Raw genomic sequence first — 19037 nt, 5'->3', positions numbered from 1 at the left:
GCTCCCCTTTTACAGAGTGTGATTTCACAGAAAAGTTCCTTGAGCAGGTTACCTCAGGAGTCCTGGAAAATACAGACTGAAACTCTCTCTAAGGCAAACAGGCCAAAGATCAACCCGCAGAATCAGGAGGGAGAAAAATTCAGGCATTCCAGGCTGCCTCTTCCACCACTATTACCCTTTCTCAATTGCATAACGCAGGTAAGAAGGGTTGGAAGGCTGACTGCTGCTGTTCAGTTTCACTTCATTCCTTTACTAAACATGCAGAGAGTCACAGAACTTTCCAATTTCTAGCTGTGTAATCCGGGTAAGTCCCTGGCCTCTGAGGTATTTCCTCATCTATAGAACAAAGATAATGATCTTTGCTCTGCCTCCCTGATAGAGCAGGCTCAAGAGAGAAAATGCACTGAAAGAGCTCTCTAAACTGAAAAGCACTATGGGTATGATTGTTATTCACATTATCTGTGCCAACCCTCAAATTTTCCAGTTGAGGAAACCCAAGCTCAGAAAGATCACATGGTAGCAGTTAGGATGAGAACCCGGGTCTTCTGAGTACCTGCTACACGCCACTTTACTAAGTGGTAATTGCAGGCGCAAACTCTGTATGTTTAATGGACAACCTCTTTCTCCCCTCCAGCGTGTATGAAGAAAAACTCCAAAGAAGACTTAGGTTAAAGAAAAAAAGGGTTCCTGGGTAGAGGAAGGTGATCAGTAGTAGAGACAACCTCACTATTCCCTCTCTGGTTTGGAAACAGTCTAGGGCCGCTTAGCAGCCTGTGGCTGTCCAGCCGTCCGTATGGCCGGCCATTGATGGACTCTTGGGGGCGAGGGTGGGTGGGGGAGGGTAAGGCCATCGCTCTGAGTCTCGCAAGCGGGAGAAGAGTCTCCAGGAGGGAGTGAAGAGCCCGGTCTCAGGACAGACGCTCCAAGGTGGTGTGTGGAATGTGAAAAAGGCAGGCTCTAGTTTGGGGAGGGTGGTCCCTGGCCCTCGCCCGGAGACGTGCGAGGGAGTGAAGATATGGAGATGCCTTTTCAGGCCGTCCGAAGGTCGGAAGTCCTCTTTCCCTCTATAGAACTCATTCTCTCCTTCACAGGAGTTATCTTTATTTTCCTGAACTATAATATTTCTCAGGCCGGCAACTGGCCTTGGGCCACCGAAAGGCCCCTTGGGAAAAGTAGTTTCGGTTTCTCTTCCATGTAAGTTCCTTTCGCCCCGTCTGCCAGCGCCTCTCATTCTTGGGAACTCCAAATCTCAGAGCGTTCTGCAAGCACCTGGAAATCTGAAGTCGCTGTCGCCCCTGTCATCAGGTGTCCAGCATCCCGGAGAGGCGTGGGAGCCAAAGACTACACCTCCCGGCGGCCACCGCGCGTCTCAGTGCGCAGGCGTAGCCGCGCCTCGCCACCCCTCCCCCTCCTCCAACTGCTCCTGTCGGTCCGTTCCCGTATGCCCCCCATCAGTTCTAATGTCCCCTCCGTGTCTCCGGCACATCACACTCACCGCGAACTCGCGGCGTCGGGTACAGCCGCTGCGCCTTCTCCAGGAAGCGGAGCGCCCGGTCAGGCTGGTTGCTCTGGATGGCCTTGAGGGCGATGCTAATACAGCGCTCGGCTTCATCCTTGTTGGATTCCATGGCGGAACCAGAGCGCGGAACCAGGGAGGGGGAGGCCGGGAGAGCGAAAGGCTGAGCCAGCACCCGGCGCGTCGCGGGGCAGGCGGTCGCAGGGTGATGACATAAACCCTCCGCCCCGCCTTTTCCGAGATTTGAGCGAGGGCGGAGGCGCTACCGTATGTCTTCTAAGAGGGGGACGTCAAAGTGAGGCGCTAAGGGTGCAAGACCACATTCCTGGAGTCCAAGGGGGCATATTCGGAGGTCTTAAAGTTTTGTGTGCTTGCGCGTTCTTGGTAGTAACTCTATGCGTTTGAGACGAACGTCTCTTATTTATTCATTCAACAGATATTTATTGAGTACCCACTATTTGCCCGGCTAGGTATGCCGTAGGTGAACAAAACAAAGCCCCTGCCCTCATGGAGCTTACATTCTAGTGTGTGTAGTGGGGTGGGGAGACGTCCAATAAAGAGATATATCCAAGCAGTGATTGGCGCTTCCCTGGTGGCGCAGTGGTTGAGAGTCCGCCTGCCGATGGAAGGAACACGGCTTCGTGGCCCGGTCCAGGAAAATCCCACATGCCATGGAGCGGCTAGGCCCGTGAGCCACGGCCGCTGAGCCTGCGCGTCCGGAGCCTGTGCTCCGCAACGGGAGAGGCCGCAACAGTGAGAAGCCCGCGTAACGCAAAAAAAAAAAAAAAAAAAAAAAAAAAAAAAAAAATTAATAAATGCTATGAAGAGAAAAAGAAAAGATAAAGAAATAAAGGGACTGAGAGTGGATGGTGCTATTTTAAACAGCCTGATAGGAGAAATCTTCTCTCAGAAGCTGTCATTTTAATAGAAATCTGAATTCAGGAGAGAGAGAGAAAGCAGGTATTCCAGATGTGACTACCTGGAAGAAAGGTGGTCCAGGCAGAAGGAAGAGCAAATACAAGGGCTCTGAAAGGGAAATTTTCTTGGTGAGTTATTACAGATCAACATGAGCATGTAGGATTCCACTGTAGAGTGGAATCCAGTTCTGTCACGCTTTTATGCCTACCGATCAATCCAGTGAAAGCAGTCTTATCAACGTTACCAGTGACCCACTTCGGCAAATCCATCAGTCATTTCTCTCTCTTTAAAAAAAAAACAACTTATTTTTGGCTGCGCTGGGTCTTAGTTGCGGCATGCTGGATCTTTAGTTGCAGCATGTGGGATCTAGTTCCCTGACCAGGGATCAAACCCTCTGCATTGGGAGTGAGGAGTCTTAACAACTGGACCACCAGGGAAGTCCCCATCAGTCATTTTTCAGTCCTTATGTGGCCTTCCCAGCGAGATTTGGTAAGAGTTTTACTACAGGTGAGAGTTCGGGGGCTACTACTATAATCCGGGTGAGAATTAATAGTAATTTGGATAAAGGTGATGGTGGAGGTGGCGAGAAGTAGTCAAATTCTGGATATATTTTGAAGACAATCAAAATGATTTTGCCGATGTATTGGATGTGGGATGTGAGAGAAAGAAAGGAGTCAAGGATGATTACAAGATTTTGCCCTGAGTAAGTGGAAGAACAGTTTCCATTTACCGAAGCTGGGGGAAGATTGTGAGAGGAGCAGTTTGGTAGGAGGAATATTAAATGTCTGATTTAGGGTGTGTTAAGTTCGTGATGCCTTTTGGAGTCAAGTGGAGACGTAGAGTAGGAATTTGTATGTAAGTAGGGTGTAAGGAAGAGGATGGGCCTGGAAATATAATTTTGGAAATTATCACTATATATAAATGACATTTAAATCTTCGAGGCTAGGTGGACAAAGAAATATAAATAGTATTTAAAGCCGTGGGACTAAATGCCCCAAGGAAGCAAGTGTATGTAGGGAAGAGGAGAGGTCTGGTTACTGAGCCCTTTGCCAGTTTCATATTTAGAGGTCTGGAACAGGAGCATCCAGGAAGGGGGAATGAAGAAGCAGCTTGGCAAGGTAAGAAAATTACTTTCACTTAACAAATGTTTCAAGTGGGAGGGAGGGGCCAAACTCTGGTAAACCCTGTGGGAGGACAAGCACTTGTGAGGACTGAGAAATGACCAGTGGATTTTACAAGGTGGAGGTCGGTGGTGACCTTGACAGGACTGCTCTCAGCGGATGATAAGCAGTGAAAGCCTGACAGGAAGGAATTTCAGAGAGTGAATGTAAGGAAGAAATGGATGAAGAATGTGGGGAATGTGAGGAAGACTGTGGGGAAGTTTTTGTTTTTTAAGATGGGATATATTATAGCATTCTGTGATAGGAATTATTTAATTGGGTGAGAAATTTTGGTAAAAGGAAAGAGAGGAGACAATTATAGGAATAGACAGAGGAGGTGGCATACCGGGCATGGTGATGGCATGGCTTTAGATAGTGGCATGGACAACTCATTGATTTTCAGGAGTGTGGGTAGGTATACTGTGGGCCAGCTGGCAGATCTGGAAGTGGGAACACAAGGAAGTTCTTTTCAGATAGCTTTTATTTGCTCAGTGTAGTAAGAAGCAAGGTCATGGCCTCCTTGGCTACAGGTTCACCCTTGGAAATTTCTTCACGTCCAACCTTTCTTTGCATTCCCACTGTTCTCTTCCCAATGAAAACTCCAAGCTGGGCTGTAAAGAGTATCCTGGTGTGAAGAAATCAGCGTCTCCTTAATAAGACAGCCCTACGCTTAGAGAAAGTTAAGGTCTCCACAAATTGATCGGTCCTTCATATGTGTTAAAGGATAAACACTGGGGCACCTTTCAAATAGCCTCTCTGAGGTTTGTTGACCGGGACTGCTAGGTAGTCCCCTCTCTTGCTAAGTATCTCTTCCATCTCCTGAGTGTCATGAGGCACCCCCCTTGTCAGGCTGGCAACAGGCACATCACTTTGTGAGAAGGGTGCTCCTGTGTAAAAGGCCTGTAATTTGTTGTGTTAAGGAACTGGACTGTGATTGCTCAGCTACTGGCTTGTAAGCCCTCCTCTCCTTTCCCACAAGGCGTATCAATTTTGAGTCCATAGTCAATAATTTGGCTTGGTCGGCAGGGTCTGGAGAGGCGGCGGAGTGTGTGCGTGCGTGGTAGGACCTCTTCCTGCCTCGTTTCACGGAACTGTTTCAATTCAGAAAGGCTGTGTTGTTTCAGAAGGGATTATAAATTCAGCCTGAATGCTGGTCTAACCAGCTTCTTCCATGTTATCACTCCCTACCTTTCTTAAAGATCTCAAACCGGGTGTCCTTTTTGTCCGGAGGCAATTTGACTTTCTGTGGTTCCTTCTCGGTCCAAAGGCCAGGAAGAGAGTCACATTCCCGCTCAGTTCATGTTAAACATTATGGCCCTTGGTCTATAGATGTTGTTTGAAAATGGAACTGGTATGCCAGGGGTGACCTGAAGTTACAGTTTCTCCTCGATAGGTCTTGAAATCAAGATGTCATGATGTTGATCTAAGGAAAAAATTAGAAATTTCTATCCTGACTAGCTGGAATCATGGCATGGGTGGGAGGATGAGGCCTAAAAAGAGAGATAACATCCTTAATTGCCTTCATAGAAATCCAGGTGAAGTCACTGGGAAAATGATTCTCCCAATGAATCTCAGCTTCTCCTCATTTTGCTCCTAGAGCTGAAAAAAACCTTGTGCTGTATTAGGTGACCACCAGCCTCCAGATTCCTCTCCTCCAGCGACACTAAGAATTCAGTCTGACCTTAACATGCTTTAAATCTCCTATGGTCCCCTCCCCATCACTCTTAAGATACATTTCACCCCCTTCTCCCACCCCCCATCCATCTGCCTGTCCTCCTTAATTATCTTTTACACCTGTCCAAATCTAACTAGTTCTTCAGGGCTCAGCTTAAACTCTATATCTCCTCTGTGGAGAGATGGAATAAATTTAACAGATGTCTACACTGAAAGCCAGGCACTGTGCAGAGTTTTAGGGATTCAGAGATGCACCGAGAATAAAGGACAGGACCCGACATCAGGGAGCTTTCAGTCTAGTAGGGGAGATATTAAAAGAATTAGAAGACAGTGTGGTAAGTACAACAGTGGGATTGAGTGTAAGCTTGAAGAGGCTCAGAAGAGGGAGCTGTTACTTGTGTGTGTAGAATTGGAAAGGTTTCCTGGGGGAGATGACATCTGAGCCTGGGTCTGAGGCTGAGAAAGGGCCAACTCCTCCAAGAGCTCTCCCTGCGTGAATTCCCATAGCACTTAGCTTGGCTCCTCCATGGACACCCACCTTCACCGCTCTGCACAGTTGGCGCCCTTTGCTTGTGAGTCTGTTTACATCCTGTCTCCAGCTAAACCAGGATGGAGATCTTGCCCTTATGCTCCCCACAGTCTGAGCACAAGGCCTGACACCGAATAGGGGCTCAATACATATTTGTTAAATGAATAGAATAAATGAATCCCAGAGACAGGTTTTTCTCTCTCCAAACACTTTATCCAGAGTTTTCCTGAGCTAGCCAGGGGGATAAATTCCTTCCTAAGGCTCCAGGAAGAATTACCAAGTCAGTGGAATGTCCCTCACTTCCTGTCCTTTGCTCTTTTGCTCGCTGACTCCGCAGTGTCCCCTGCTGCCTCCAAATGCCTATCCACCAAGGCCTTCCTTTCAAAGAGCTCCAGGCTCCAAAATCTCTCTCCAAAAAAACGACCCTTACTGATTAAACTATGGAACACAATGGAATACAGCTGTGGGAATGGTTGGGAATGAGGCTTTCCAATGTATACTTTTTTAATGTAAGTTTGATTTTGGAAACATGTGAATGTTCACCTATTTTAAAAAAAAAAGAGAGAGAAACCTAAACCTCACATTGAAGATGATGAAAATTCACCCAAGAGTGTGAATGACTGATAGGTAATTGAATTTTCAATTTTAGCTTCAATAAATTATTTGTTGAATGAACACATGAAGATGTCTCCATAGCATCTCTGGATCTCCACTTCAGTCCCTTGCTCCCTATTTCTCCCTAAAGAGGGAGGAGACCTCACATCTAGGGAGGGCCAGAAGCTGGAGGATAAGGGCACAGGGCACTTGAAGTCCTTTCTCCCAAACATGTCTGTTTCAGGGACATCCCAAGTATGGGTCCTTTGATTCAAATTCCTTTCTCTTTGATGGTCTCTATTCCTGGCTTCTCTTGGGGAAGAGATGGAGCTGGTATTAGGACACTGATTCAGACCTCATGGGTTCATGGTTAGTTGGCCTTGAAATTGGGAGAACCCAGGTTTTTAGGAGATCCCCTAGACCTCTTTCCTGGGTCCAGACTCATATCTACCTACCTACTAGGTATTTCTACTGGGATATCTCTCAGGCACCATATCAAAAAATTGCCTCATCATTCTCCACCCAAACCTGGTTCTCTCAGCCTCCCTACCCCCGAAGAGCACTCTCACACACCCAGTTACCCAAACAAATTTAGGTTTCATGCTGAATTCTTTCCTCTCCCTTACCATCCTCCAATTTATATGCCCCACGCTTACCCCTCAGGCGTGATCTGAACATCTTCCAAATCTCCAAATCTGTTAGCACCTCTCCAACTCTGCAGCCATTCCCCTAATCCAGGCTTCCAGCATCTGTTAACTGGATTATTATAGCAGTCTCCAACCTGGATCCCACTCCAATCCATCTGTAGCCTTGCAGGCAAAGTCATCATTCCAAAATGCAAAGCTCATTATGTCATTTTCCTGCTTAAAACCCTTCAGTGGCTCCCAAGTGGCATTAAGATAGAAGTCCAAACTCCTTATTGGAGCTTACAGGATCCTATAGAACCTGGTCCTATTTTCTTTTTTTCTCCCTTATATAAAGCCATCTGGGTTTGGTACTTTTTGTTGTAAGCAGATTTTTAACTATTGATCCAATTTACTATAGCTATTGAATATTTTGTTTATAAATTTAAAAAATTATTTTTATTTTTTGGCTGTGTTGGGTCTTCGTTGCTGCGTGCGGGCTTTCTTTAGTTGCGGTGAGCGGGGGCTACTGTTCGTTGCGGTGTGTGGGTTTCTCACTGCGGTGGCTTCTCTTTGTTGTGCAGCACGGGTTCTAGGCGTGCGGGTTTCAATACTTGTGGGACTCGGGCTCTGTAGTTGTGGCTTATGGGCTCTAGAGCGCAGGCTCAGTAGTTGTGGCGCATGGGCTTAGTTGCTCCGTAGCATGTGGGATCCTCCCGGCTCGAACCCGTGTCCCCTGCATTGGCAGGCGGATTGTTAACCACTGCACCACCAGGGAAGTCCCTTTTTCCAACTTTTTGAGGCAGATGCTTAGCTTATTAACTGTCAGCCCATCTTCTGTAAATAAGTATGGAAGTTAAGATGTTTCTAAGTTTCCCTTTAGCTGTGTCCCACAAGTTTTCATATCTAGTATTTTCATTATCATATTCAGTTCCAAGCATTTAAAAATTTCCATCATGATTTTTTCTACAACCTATTAGTTATCTATAAGTGTGTTTCAAAATGTCCAACGGTATTTTTTGTCATCTTTTTTTGTGAATGACCGCCATCTTAATTCATCCTTGGGTAACAAAATCATTCCCCAATCTGTACTTACTGGATACACCCTAGAACTTCCGTTCCCAGAAACATGCTTTTTGGCCTTTGGACCTTTGTACATTCCGTACCTGCTGCCCGGACACTCCTCCTTCCCCCTTTGTTAACTCCTACTCAACCCTCAGGTCTCAGTATTTTTAATAAAAAAAAATTCTCTGCAAGCCTGCCTTGAACTTCCAAATCTGGATTAGATAGCCTTCTGCTTTTCTAAGTGCTCTCACACAGCTTGTACTTAACCTTTTTGCTTCTTTTCTGTTTTTCTCACTCTTAGATTCCTCCTGCAAACTCCTTGAAGACCTTGCTCAGTGCCTGGCCCACAGTAGGTGATCAGTAAAGAGTTGTAGAATGAATGGTGACTCTTACCCTGTCACTTGCTGGTAAAAATTCCCATTTTGGAGCCACAGAGAACAATACACGGCTGCTTCCCTCCCCTCAGGTATCGTCATATCCATTGTGTCTCTCTTTGTGGTTATTGTTTATCTCTGGTTGTTCATCTCCCTCCACCCCATGCCACCCAGGTCCCTGGGAGGCCTATTCTCTGGAGCAGGACTGGGGCTAGGCTGGACTCCAGCAGCTGCCCCTCCCCTGCCAGTGACTCCTGGCGCTAAGCCTTCTTGCCAGCAGGTGGCACCTAAAGCCTGAAAGCTGAACTACTCTGTTCCACGTTCCTTTTCTGAGCTGCTTGTTGGGACACATAACCTGGCTTGGGCTGTGCTTGGGCTTGGAGAGGATGCTCTGGCATGGGAACCTGACTCCGGGCTCCCCTGCTGCTGTCCTTTCTTCCTTGTCTAGCAGCAGTCACTGTCTGGCCTTTTCCTTTGTCTTAAGAGTCCTATTCAGTGCCTGTGCTCCAACCAGACAAAAAACTAGGTGGGGCACTAAAAACTATGAAAATGATGATTTTTGTATATCATGTATGTTCTTATGCTCTTTCCTTAGTAACTCTCTCTCCACATTCTCCCTGCTTGTCCTCTTAGATCATCTAGGAAGCCCAGCTGAGCCCATCAAGGAAGCCTAGCAGCCTGGCTCCCCTCTTAGTTTCATTTCCTCTCCAAAGCTTAGAGGCTAGAACTGGGGAGTTATTTATTTTTTTAAGAAGTAAGAGAACAATAACAAAAGTAGACAACAGCTGTGGGTGTGTAGGAGTGTTACTGACTTGGGTCCTTGGACTCTTTAACCAACAGAAATTGATAAGAGGCCAGATGAGGAATTCAGGCAAGGCTTTACTGGGACTTGTGCTGCAGCATGAGGGAGCGACAAGTAGTAACAGGTGCCCTTGCTCGCTCTCCGTGGAGGGCAGGCTGGTTCCTTCAGTGGGGTGAGGACGGAGGCAGATCTGCAGATGGGGCCGGAGGAGTGGCTTAGGTGTTCTGCCCACCCTCTTGGTGGTGCCGTGTGCAGGGATCATGCACAGAACCCTGCTTTTGCTCCCAGTACCTAAGTGGCAGTCGGTTTGTGGCCTTTTATCTTATTGCTCATAATTGCCTGGATTGCGGCATGCATGCAGTTATTTTTAATTCCATTAGTTTCTTTGTACTTTGTTGCTGTGGAGATGTGCGTCCAGGTGCAAGCACTGCAGTAAAGGCCCCAGGTCCCAGCCTGTCTCAGGAGGAATTTATTGAGGCACTGCTAGTATCACTTTTACCTCGTCCGAGAAATATTTTAAAATTTGCTTTTGGTGGTGGACTCTTTCTTTGATTATGTCACTGCTTTGGGTCTGAACTTTGTGGGTGACAATCTCACAAAAATTACATCAAGTTACAGCAGCGTCGTTATGGGTGGGCAGGAGATCCTTGGGAGGCAAAGGAGGGGCCATTAATCTTGTCTGGAAGAGGATTAAGGAAGGGACAGTTTGATCTGAATCTTGAAGGCAGAGGGGAAGGTTATTCTGTCTAGGTATTAGAAACAATGGGAATAAAAAGAGAAGCACATTATCAGCCTTCTGTATTCCCAAATGCTCCCAGCCTTACCCCCAAACTCTGCCTACTAAAGTCCCCTCAGCCTGCTCACATGCTTCCTTGGTGAAAGCGCCAAATCCTAGCCACTAGATGACCAGGGAGCTCACATGCTTCCTTGGTCCCTTGGTCAAGGACTTCCTTGGGGCATCCTGGCCTCTTCTGGGTGACTTAGCTTGTACCTTTCACCTGCACATTTGCCCTGTTGTGCCAAGTGTGGCCGTCCTGTCTTCTTGAGCACCTGGACCGCCGCTGCTTTCTCCGGCTCTCCTAGGAGCTAATGGAGTTCAGTTGGAATTCCACGTACTTGTCATAGGTGCTCTTGACCCTGGGTTTCAAGATGTTGCAGGTGAGATCCTTATCCTTTCCTGCTATGCTTTGGCTTTCAGCTTCAGTGAACCCAGGCCAGTTGGCAGGTCTCTCCTGGTGAGGGAGTGAATGCCCCACAGCGGCTGTGAAAGGGACTTCTCTTTCAGGCTGGAGAAATGAGGATTGGGGAAAAGAGTGATTTGGGGATTATGGGACAAATTTAAGACAAAGCTCACATTTTGCTGATGCCTCAGCCCTGGGGCAATGAGCAAGGCAAAGGCGACACTTGGGTGCCAGGAATACGTGCCACAAGAAAGGAAACAGTGGAAGACAGATGAGGTGCATGAGTGGGAAGCTCCTTTGAGAGATAATCTAATCTGCTCCCAGAAAGGATGTTAGAAGTGAGGTTATTAAATTGCTCTGGAGAAAATGCTGGGGTTAGTACTGTCCTTGTGGAGCCACAGGTGCAGACCTATGTCTCTGCTCTTCTCTGCCTGATAAACGCTCCCTACCAACTTCTAGGCCTTGCAGGAAGCACTGGGTTTTTGGTGTGGTGGTGCTATTACATTGGATGCGAGACCCTATCGTGCCAAGGAGCACTACCTGGAGGTTCTGGAGGTTGTAGGAATTCCGGAGAAGAGCTGAAGGAGAGGTTTCTGGACCTGGAAGAAACCTCTAGGCCCATTAAGCTCAACCCTATCTGTCATTTTATAGTTGAGAAAACATGGGAAATTGCTTGCTTGCTCAAGGTCACACTGAGTTAGTGGCAGAGTTGGATCCACATAAAACACTGGTTGCTATGGTTCATTTCTTTTTTCTTTTTCTTGGCTGTGCTGCGTGGCTTCTGGGATTTAGTTCCCCGACCAGGGACTGAACCCGGGCCCTCAGCGGTGAGAAGGCAGAGTCCTAACCACTGGACTGCCAGGCAATTCCCGGTTGCTATGGTTCTTAACACTTAGGTCCACCGTACCAGATGATGTCTCATATCCCCCACCACCCTGTCTTGGTTCCTTCTCGTGGGGCATGAGTAATCAAGGACTACATTGGACCTGGTAGCCTTGGTCCAGGATGAAATGCTATCCAAACCTTGCTGGAAAATGCCACCACTAACCTCCAAATGCCCGTTTTGTTTATGCTTAAAGTGCCTTCTCAACAGGAAGGACCAGGCTCTGGTGGAAAGAAAACAGGTCTGCTGCTAGGATCTCAAAGCCAGTGGAGAAGTGAAATGAAAAGGGCCCCAGAGGACCCTAAAATAAAGGAGACAAGAGCCTTTGGCGGTGGTTGGTGGGGCTTTACTGCAAACCGTTATAATTAAAGTGCTATTTTACAAGTGTTTAAGACAGGGCAGACAGGCTCTGAGCCAGGACTCAGCTTCAGAGGCACACGCCTGGAGGGGAAATGGCACTCGCAGGGGCCATGAGCTTAATCACTGCCGCTCATTTAATAAGCACAGTCGTGCTGGAGTCTTCTTAGGGAGCCTGAGAGGAAAAGAAGGGAGTGGAGAGAGCCATGCAGCAGCTACTTTAAATTCCTAATCTTGCTCCATTCCCACTGTGCACACTGCCTCAGAGCCACCCTGGGGACTGACACAGATCCTTCCTCTGGCCCAGGCTTCCCACCAGCTCAGGGTGCCTGGGTCATCCTCGTTATCATTCATCACTGATTTCCTTTTTCTGCCAGAGGTTTTCCCAATTTGTAGCTTAAAAAACACCAGCAGGAGGAGAAGCAAGGAATGTTCTTGTTAATATAAATCCACACCAAGATGACTCAAGAAATGGGTGTTTCCCAGGGTTGGCAGGTACATGGATGGGTCCCGCATTCTTTGTCTGTAGGGTGCTTTAATGGGTAGTACTGTTGAACGTGCCAAAGGTCTGCGCTTTTAGGACCTGCTCATGTTTTTGAGGACCTCTAGGGAGAATCACTGGTTTAGAACCAGGGCCTATCAGAACACTGGGAGAGGGGAAACTTGATGAGTCCTGAGATCATTCCCAGGAGGAGGGGAGCACTACTTCCGGAAGCAGCAGCGGGGAGGACTGTGCCAAGGCTCTGCCCAAGGGGCCAGGGTGCTTGGCCTGGAGGCGCGGCTCCTCGTGCAGTTCTGGGTTACTGTTTGGGCAAAGCGAAGTCCCAGGCAGTTTCCTGTGCACATTTCCACATGGCCTGCATGAGGCGGGTGAAGCCCATGTCTTTGGGCTTCTCCAGGCCTCTCATCAGCCGTTGCTTCATGATAGAAACAAATTCCTTATTGCTCAGCTCTCCGTTGCCTAGAAGAAGAGGCAAACACAACAGGGATAAGTGACAGCCTTGGAACAAAGACAATGAGACAATTCCATTGCTCAAATCACGTAGGTCCCAAAGCCTAGCGCTCTCTCACAGCCAAACTCAATTCTCTTGGTTAAAAATGAACTGGTTTGTACTGTCCTTGATGTTTCCAATTGCAACTCAGTGATAGTTCCGTGTAGTGTGACAGAAGTTGAATGAGAATATATATGTCAGGTCCTGTGCTAGGTGTTGAGAATAAAGAGATAAAAATGACTTTGTCCCTTGAAATACCATCAGGTTATGGGAGAGACAAGTACATTATTTCAATCGTATGGTAAATGCCATAATGGGGTAAACAGAGGATGCTATGGGGGCACAGAGGAAGACTATCTAACCCAGGCTGGGGAGGGTGCAAGTACAGGTCAGTAAAGGCTTCCTGGAGGTGACTCCTAAGTTGAATCCCAAAGGATGAGCAGGAAGTGGCCAAGCAGAGGGGAGTGAGACGGGGGAGGCATTCCAGTAGTGGTAGTAGCATAAGCAAAGGCACCTGTAGGAAGCAGCACAGCTGTTAGAGAACTACAAGGAGTTAGGTATTGCTGGACACACAAAGATAGGGGTATGGCCAGTAAACCAAAGAGGAAGGCAGGAGACAGGTCCTCAAGGATCTTGTATCCTTATGAAAGGGTTTGCACTTTATCTTCAGGGCAGGAAAGGACTGGGAGAGGGGAGTAAGATGTAGTTAGATTTCCATTTTGGGTAGATTTCTCTAGCTGGATGATGGTGATAGACTGGAGTGGCACAGATGGAGTGAGTATGGGAGCCAGTTAGGAGGCTGCTGCAATAGTCCGGGTAAGACATGATGAGGCTTTTCATGGTGAAAACTAAAATCAAAACCTGGCTTTGGGTTAAGCCCATTTTCTCGTGGCTTCTCATTTGACCCTCTTCAGTGGCAGACTCTCAGGTCTAGAGGAGAACCTGGAGAGCATCTGGTCTGACCCAAGGTCACTTCTCAAGCCACATGGAATAGTAACCACTCCAAAAGTAGAGGACAGTTACCATTTGACTAGATGCTCAGGAGTAAATGTCTGCTGATTAAAAGAATCGCAGCCATTACTGGTGGTGACAGGAAGCTAGCAAACAGACCTCTACTAATGATCAGTCTGGGAAGAAAGTGGTAAGAGGGAATAATTGGTTTACTTCTGTATAGAGTACCTGAAAATCTAAACGGGCCCATGTTTGCTGTCTGAAAAGAGCATGGGCAGCCTCAGGGATACCTCAGAGCAAGATTAAAACAAACAAAAAACAGGTAAAGCTAACCTATGGCACTAGAAGTTAGGGAAGTGGCCGTCCTCGGGGGTATAAGTGACCGGAGGGCAGCAGCACCAGGCAGCTCTGCGGTCCTGGTGATGTGCTGCTTCAGGATGATGCATGGGTGTGTTCAGTTTTTAAAAATTTATCAAGCTCCACACTTATGGTATTTGCATTTTTTTGTATGTATATTATACTTTAACTTAAAAAGTAGCCTGGCTGGGCTGAAAGTTAATCAGTAATATGGCTTATTAAGAATGCAATTAAAAGAACAAAAAGGTCTAAATAGGATTCTTAATATTTTGTATAAAAAGAAGCTTAAGATGAAAAAACCTGAAGTTATTTTTATTTATTTATTTTTTGGTGGTGGGGCTTGCAGGATCTTAGCTCCCCGACAGAGGATCAAACCTGTACCCTCGGGCAGTAAAAGCGCAGAGTCCACTGGACCACCAGGGAATTCCCCAAACCTGAGGTTATTTCATTCAAACTACTCTGGGATTTGCTTCTTGCTTCCCTAAGGCCAGGGCTGACCAGTCTGAACAGCCTGTTACCTGTGCATTGGATATATGACTGAATGTCATTTGTGTGCATGTATGATCTGTGACTGCAACTCTAAATTCTGTGACAAACAAGTCTGTTTGAAAATTGGAATTCTCTGTCCCCTGGCATTTTGACCTAACATCTTGCACTGGTAGAAATGACAATGGCTTTCGAATTTAATATCTACTTCCCTTTTCTGTAGATTAAGAAAATGAACCCCAGGCTTCCCTGGTGGGTTCGAGCCCTGGCCCGGGAAGATCCCACATGCCACGGAGCAACTAAGCCAGTGAGCCACAACTACTGAATCCCATGTGCCACAACTACTGAAGCCCACGCACCTAGAGCCCATGCTCTGCAACAAGAGAAGCCACCACAATTAGAAGCCTGCGCACGGCAATGAAGAGTAGCCCCCACTCGCCGCAACTAGAGAAAGCCCGTGAGCAGCAGAAAACCCAATGCAGCCAAAAAAAAAAAAAAATTAAAAAAATTAAAAAAAACAAAAACAAAAAAACCCCAAAACAAACAAACAAAAAGAAAATAAACCCCATTTACCACCAAAAGCAAAGGTAACAAAAGCAAAAATAAACAAGTGGAATTATATCAAACTAAAAAGCTTCTGCACAGCAAAGGAAACCATCAACAAAATGAAAAGGCAATCTACTAGACAGGAGAAGATATCTGCAAATCATATACTGATAAGGGGTTAAAATGCAAAATATACAGAGAACTCATGCAACTCAACAGCAAAAAACCAAACAACCTGATTAAAAAATGTGCAGAGGACCTGAACAGATGCTTCCCAAAGAAGACATACAAATGGCCAATAGACACGTGAAAAGATGCTCAACATCACTAATCATCAGGGAAATGCAAATCAAAGCCACAATGAGATACCACCTCACACCTGTCAGAATGGCTGCTAACAACAACAACAACAACAAATAACAAGTGTTGGCCAGGATGTGGAGAAAAGGGAACCCTGTGTACTGTTGGAGAGAATGTAAATTGGTGCAGCCACTATGGGAAACAGTATGGAAGTTCCTCAAAAAATTAAAAATAAAACTACCATATGATCCAAATTCCACTTCTGGGTATTTATCTGAAAGAAACAAAAACACTAACTTGAAAAGATATATGCACCCCTATGTTCACTGCAGCATTATTTATAAGAGCTAAGACACAGAAACAACCTAAGTGTCCATGGACAGATGAATGGATGAAGAAAATGTGATATGTGTGTGTGTGTATATATATTGTGTGTACGATGGAATATTATTCAGCCATAAAAAGAAGGAAACTTTGCCATTTTTGACAACATGATGGACCTTGAGGCCATTATGCTGACATAAATCAGAGAAAGATAAATACTGTATGATCTCAGTTATATGTGGAATCTAAAACGAACAAACAAAAATAATTGAGTTCATAGATATATAGAACAGATTAGAGGTTGCTAGAGGTGGGGGATGGAGGTGGATGAATTCTGGTGCAGGGCTTCAAAAGGTACAAACTTCCAGTTATAAGTAAGTCATGGGGATATAATGTACAGCATGAAGACTATATTTAAAAACACTGTATTGCATATTTGCAAGTTGCTAAGAGAGTAGATCTTAAAAATTCTCATTATAAGAAAAAAATTTGTAACATGTATGGTGACTAGACTTATTATGGTGATCATTTTGCAATATACACAAATATTGAATCATTATGTGGTACACCTGAAACTAATATGTTATATGTCAATTATATGTCAATTAAAAAATTAGGTCCCAGAGATAAAATGATTTTTTAAAGGTAATAGAAGTAGATATTGATAGAGCCTCCTTCTAAAAGGCTGGAAAATCAAACATTTCCCAGGACTTCCCAGGAGAAGAGGGGAACTGTGATGCTGGTTGCCATTACTCCCATATTCACTTCACAAACCAGCTCTTGGATACTGGCTTCAAAAATTATAAAAATGTTCTTTGGAAAAAAACTCAAACTACCTAAAAGTGATTAGAGTAAAAACAAAACCTGGGGAGAGTTACTCTCTCTGCAGCAGTGCTGTCCATTAGAACTCTCTGCGATGAGGGAAACGTTTTTATCTGTGCTATTTTCAATACAGGAGCCACCAGCCACGTGTGATACTGGAAGAAGTGAGTTTTAAATTGTATTCAATTTTAATTAATTTAAATTTAAATAACCACATGTAACTGTGGTATCATATTGGACAGGGCAGCTCTAGAGAATAATCACCCTTCCCTGTGGATGAGGACTCTCCTTGTCCTCCCTCTGGGGCTTCCTTTCACTCAGACCTCGGTTGTGGGTTCAGGGGGGAGATTTAAATAACTCAAGTTCAACTTAAAAAGTTAATGAGGACTTCCCTGGTGGTGCAGTGGTTGGGAATCCACCTTCCAATGTAGGGGACGTGGGTTCGATCTCTGGTCAGGGAACTAGATCCCACATGCATGCCACAGCTAAGAGTTTGCATGCCACAACTAAGTAACACACCTGCCGCAACTAAGACCTGGCACAACTAAAAATAAAAAACAAACAAAAAGTTAATGAACACCTGTTATGTGCAAAGTACTGTCTGAGGTCCTATTTGCAGGGGAGGGGGGATCCAAAGGTGGATAGGACTTGTAACTACCCATAAAAAGCTCACAATTTGGTAGGGACATTAAGTCACATACACAGAGATGGAGTGTAACATGCAGCAATGCGGACAAATTGAACCAAGTTAAGGAATAAAAAAAACAGAGTGATTCATTATGCTGGGATTAAAAGGGAAGGTTTCACACATGCAGGAGCTTTTGATCTGTTCTTGAATTCTGTGAGCCTAGCTTCCTGGAAGAAGATGAACAGTGAATCCTGGCTGTGAGACAGGGAATGGAGGTCATATAGTTCAGAGGGGGGCAGTGCACTTTTGGTTCAAATCCTGGATTTGCTATCTAATACTACCTTTGTGATCCTGGGAAAACTCCTTTACCTCTCTGAGTTGCAGCTTCCTTATCTGTAAAATGTGGTTAATAACTACTCCTGTGTCAGAGGCTTAAATGAGCAGCTTGCACAGTGTATCTGGCTCATAGTAAGCAATGAAAAAACTGTGAGATAACTAATAACGACCTACTGTATATCACAGAGGACTCTACTCAGTACTCTATAATGGTCTATATGAGAGAAGAATCTAAAAAAGGGTGGATAGATGTGTATGTATAACTGATTCACTTTGCTGCATGCCTGAAATTAATACAACATTGTAAATCAACTATACTCCAATAAAAATAAAGTAAAAATAAATAAATTTAAGGCAAAAAAAAAAAAAAGAGAGAGAAAAAACTGTGAGCCTCCATTGTTAATATTATCATCATTGTATCAGCCAACATAGCTGAGAAATAAGGCCAGAGCAGAACCAGGATCTCTTAAATGGGCTAAATAAACTGCAGAGTGCTCACAGACACAACAGACCTTAGTGTGCAGCTGGAATGCTATGATGGGTTGTAAATGACTGAAATGTGCCCTGGGTGGTGGAGTGACCAGTACCATCTTCTTCCTAGAGACATTCAAATATTCAAGTGCTCCTATCTACTAAGCAGTAAGCTGGGTCTAATTTTTTTTTTTTTTTTGGCCGTGTCACACGGCATGCGGGATCTTAGTTCCCCAACCAGGAATCGAACCCGTGCCCCCTGCAGTGGAAGCGGGGAGTCCTAAACACTGGACCACCAGGGAATTCCCTTGTTTTTATTTTTAGGATCCTTAGGGTCATAAATGAATTTAGGCCTACAGGCAAATTAGAATTATAAGAAGAAATGGAGAACACAAACCAGGACCAGGGGTGATATTTCTCAATGTCATGAGTCTGAGGGCTGAGCTACTGATGTGGGAAATGGGGAAGTTGAAGCAGTCTAGGCTGGTACCCTGGAGCTGGCTGCAAGGAGCTGGCTCCATCATAAAAGTGTCTACTTCAAGGGCAGTAAGGCTTGGTTTTTCCGCTGGACTCCAGAGGGCCCCACTCACCATCACAGTCAAAGAGCGCAAACACCACATCACACACGTGATCTGAGAGTTCCACTTTAGCCACTGTCCTGGCCACCTGCTGCATGGTTACTGAAAGAAGAAAGATGTTGAGTTAGCACAGCAGAGGGACTTTCATTTTGCTTTCTCTGAATGGAAGGATAAAACTATTCAGTCACAATAAAAAATTTTCAAGTGTATTTACGTCACATTTAAGAAAATGATAACTCAGTTTTTAATCCATAACCCCCTTTCCTTTTCACTTCAGATTCCATTTTCTTTCTACTGCTGCCACAATCTAGGAGGTATATATAATTAAGTAAGAATGCCTGATACTAAATTTATAGAGAAAGTAGACTGGTGGTTACAAGGGGCTGGGGAGTTAGTGGTTAATCGGTACAGATTTTCTGTTTGGGGTGATGGAAAAGTTTTGGAAATAGTGGTGATGGTTGTACAACACTGTGAATGTAATTAATGCCACTGACTTACATACTTAAAAATGGTTTAAATGGCAACTTTTGTTATATATATTTTACCACAATAAAAATTTAAAAAGTGAAA

The 19037-nt window shown here is 45.3% G+C and overlaps 2 protein-coding genes and 1 long non-coding RNA gene across 18 annotated transcripts in view; 1 reads left to right on the top strand and 2 right to left on the bottom strand.

Annotated features, from left to right (window-relative positions):
* DNAJB12 (DnaJ heat shock protein family (Hsp40) member B12) overlaps window positions 1–1727 on the bottom strand; it is a 19859-nt gene extending 18132 nt beyond the window's left edge. For 7 of the 14 annotated variants that reach the window (XR_010935946.1, XR_010935948.1, XR_010935949.1 and 4 more), the window contains exon 1: window positions 1496–1727. Coding sequence is in view for 7 of the 14 variants with exons in the window: in XM_067710628.1 (XP_067566729.1) it covers window positions 1496–1628 (133 nt within the window). In the remaining 7 variants the exon portion in view is untranslated. The remainder of the gene's footprint in view (window positions 1–1495) is intronic. The other 7 variants (XR_010935945.1, XM_067710627.1, XM_067710626.1 and 4 more) reach the window with 2 other exon arrangements.
* Window positions 1660–19037, top strand: LOC137209225 (uncharacterized). The gene is made up of 3 exons (XR_010935952.1): window positions 1660–3552; window positions 8381–8545; window positions 14686–19037. It is a non-coding gene; the product is annotated as an uncharacterized lncRNA (long non-coding RNA).
* The window catches only part of MICU1 (mitochondrial calcium uptake 1), a 193504-nt gene continuing 186116 nt past the window's right edge, over window positions 11650–19037 (bottom strand). For all 3 annotated transcript variants that reach the window (XM_067710605.1, XM_067710607.1, XM_067710606.1), the window contains 2 exons: window positions 18480–18569; window positions 11650–12637 (listed from right to left, as the gene is read on the bottom strand). In XM_067710605.1, coding sequence (XP_067566706.1) covers window positions 12477–12637; window positions 18480–18569 — 251 coding nt within the window. In that variant the 3' untranslated portion in view covers window positions 11650–12476. The remainder of the gene's footprint in view (window positions 12638–18479; window positions 18570–19037) is intronic.

This window comes from Pseudorca crassidens, chromosome 16 (assembly GCF_039906515.1).
Source record: "Pseudorca crassidens isolate mPseCra1 chromosome 16, mPseCra1.hap1, whole genome shotgun sequence".
Taxonomy (NCBI): Eukaryota; Metazoa; Chordata; class Mammalia; order Artiodactyla; family Delphinidae; genus Pseudorca; species Pseudorca crassidens.
Note: the sequence above shows the minus strand (reverse complement) of the source record. Positions and strands in the feature narration are given on the sequence as shown.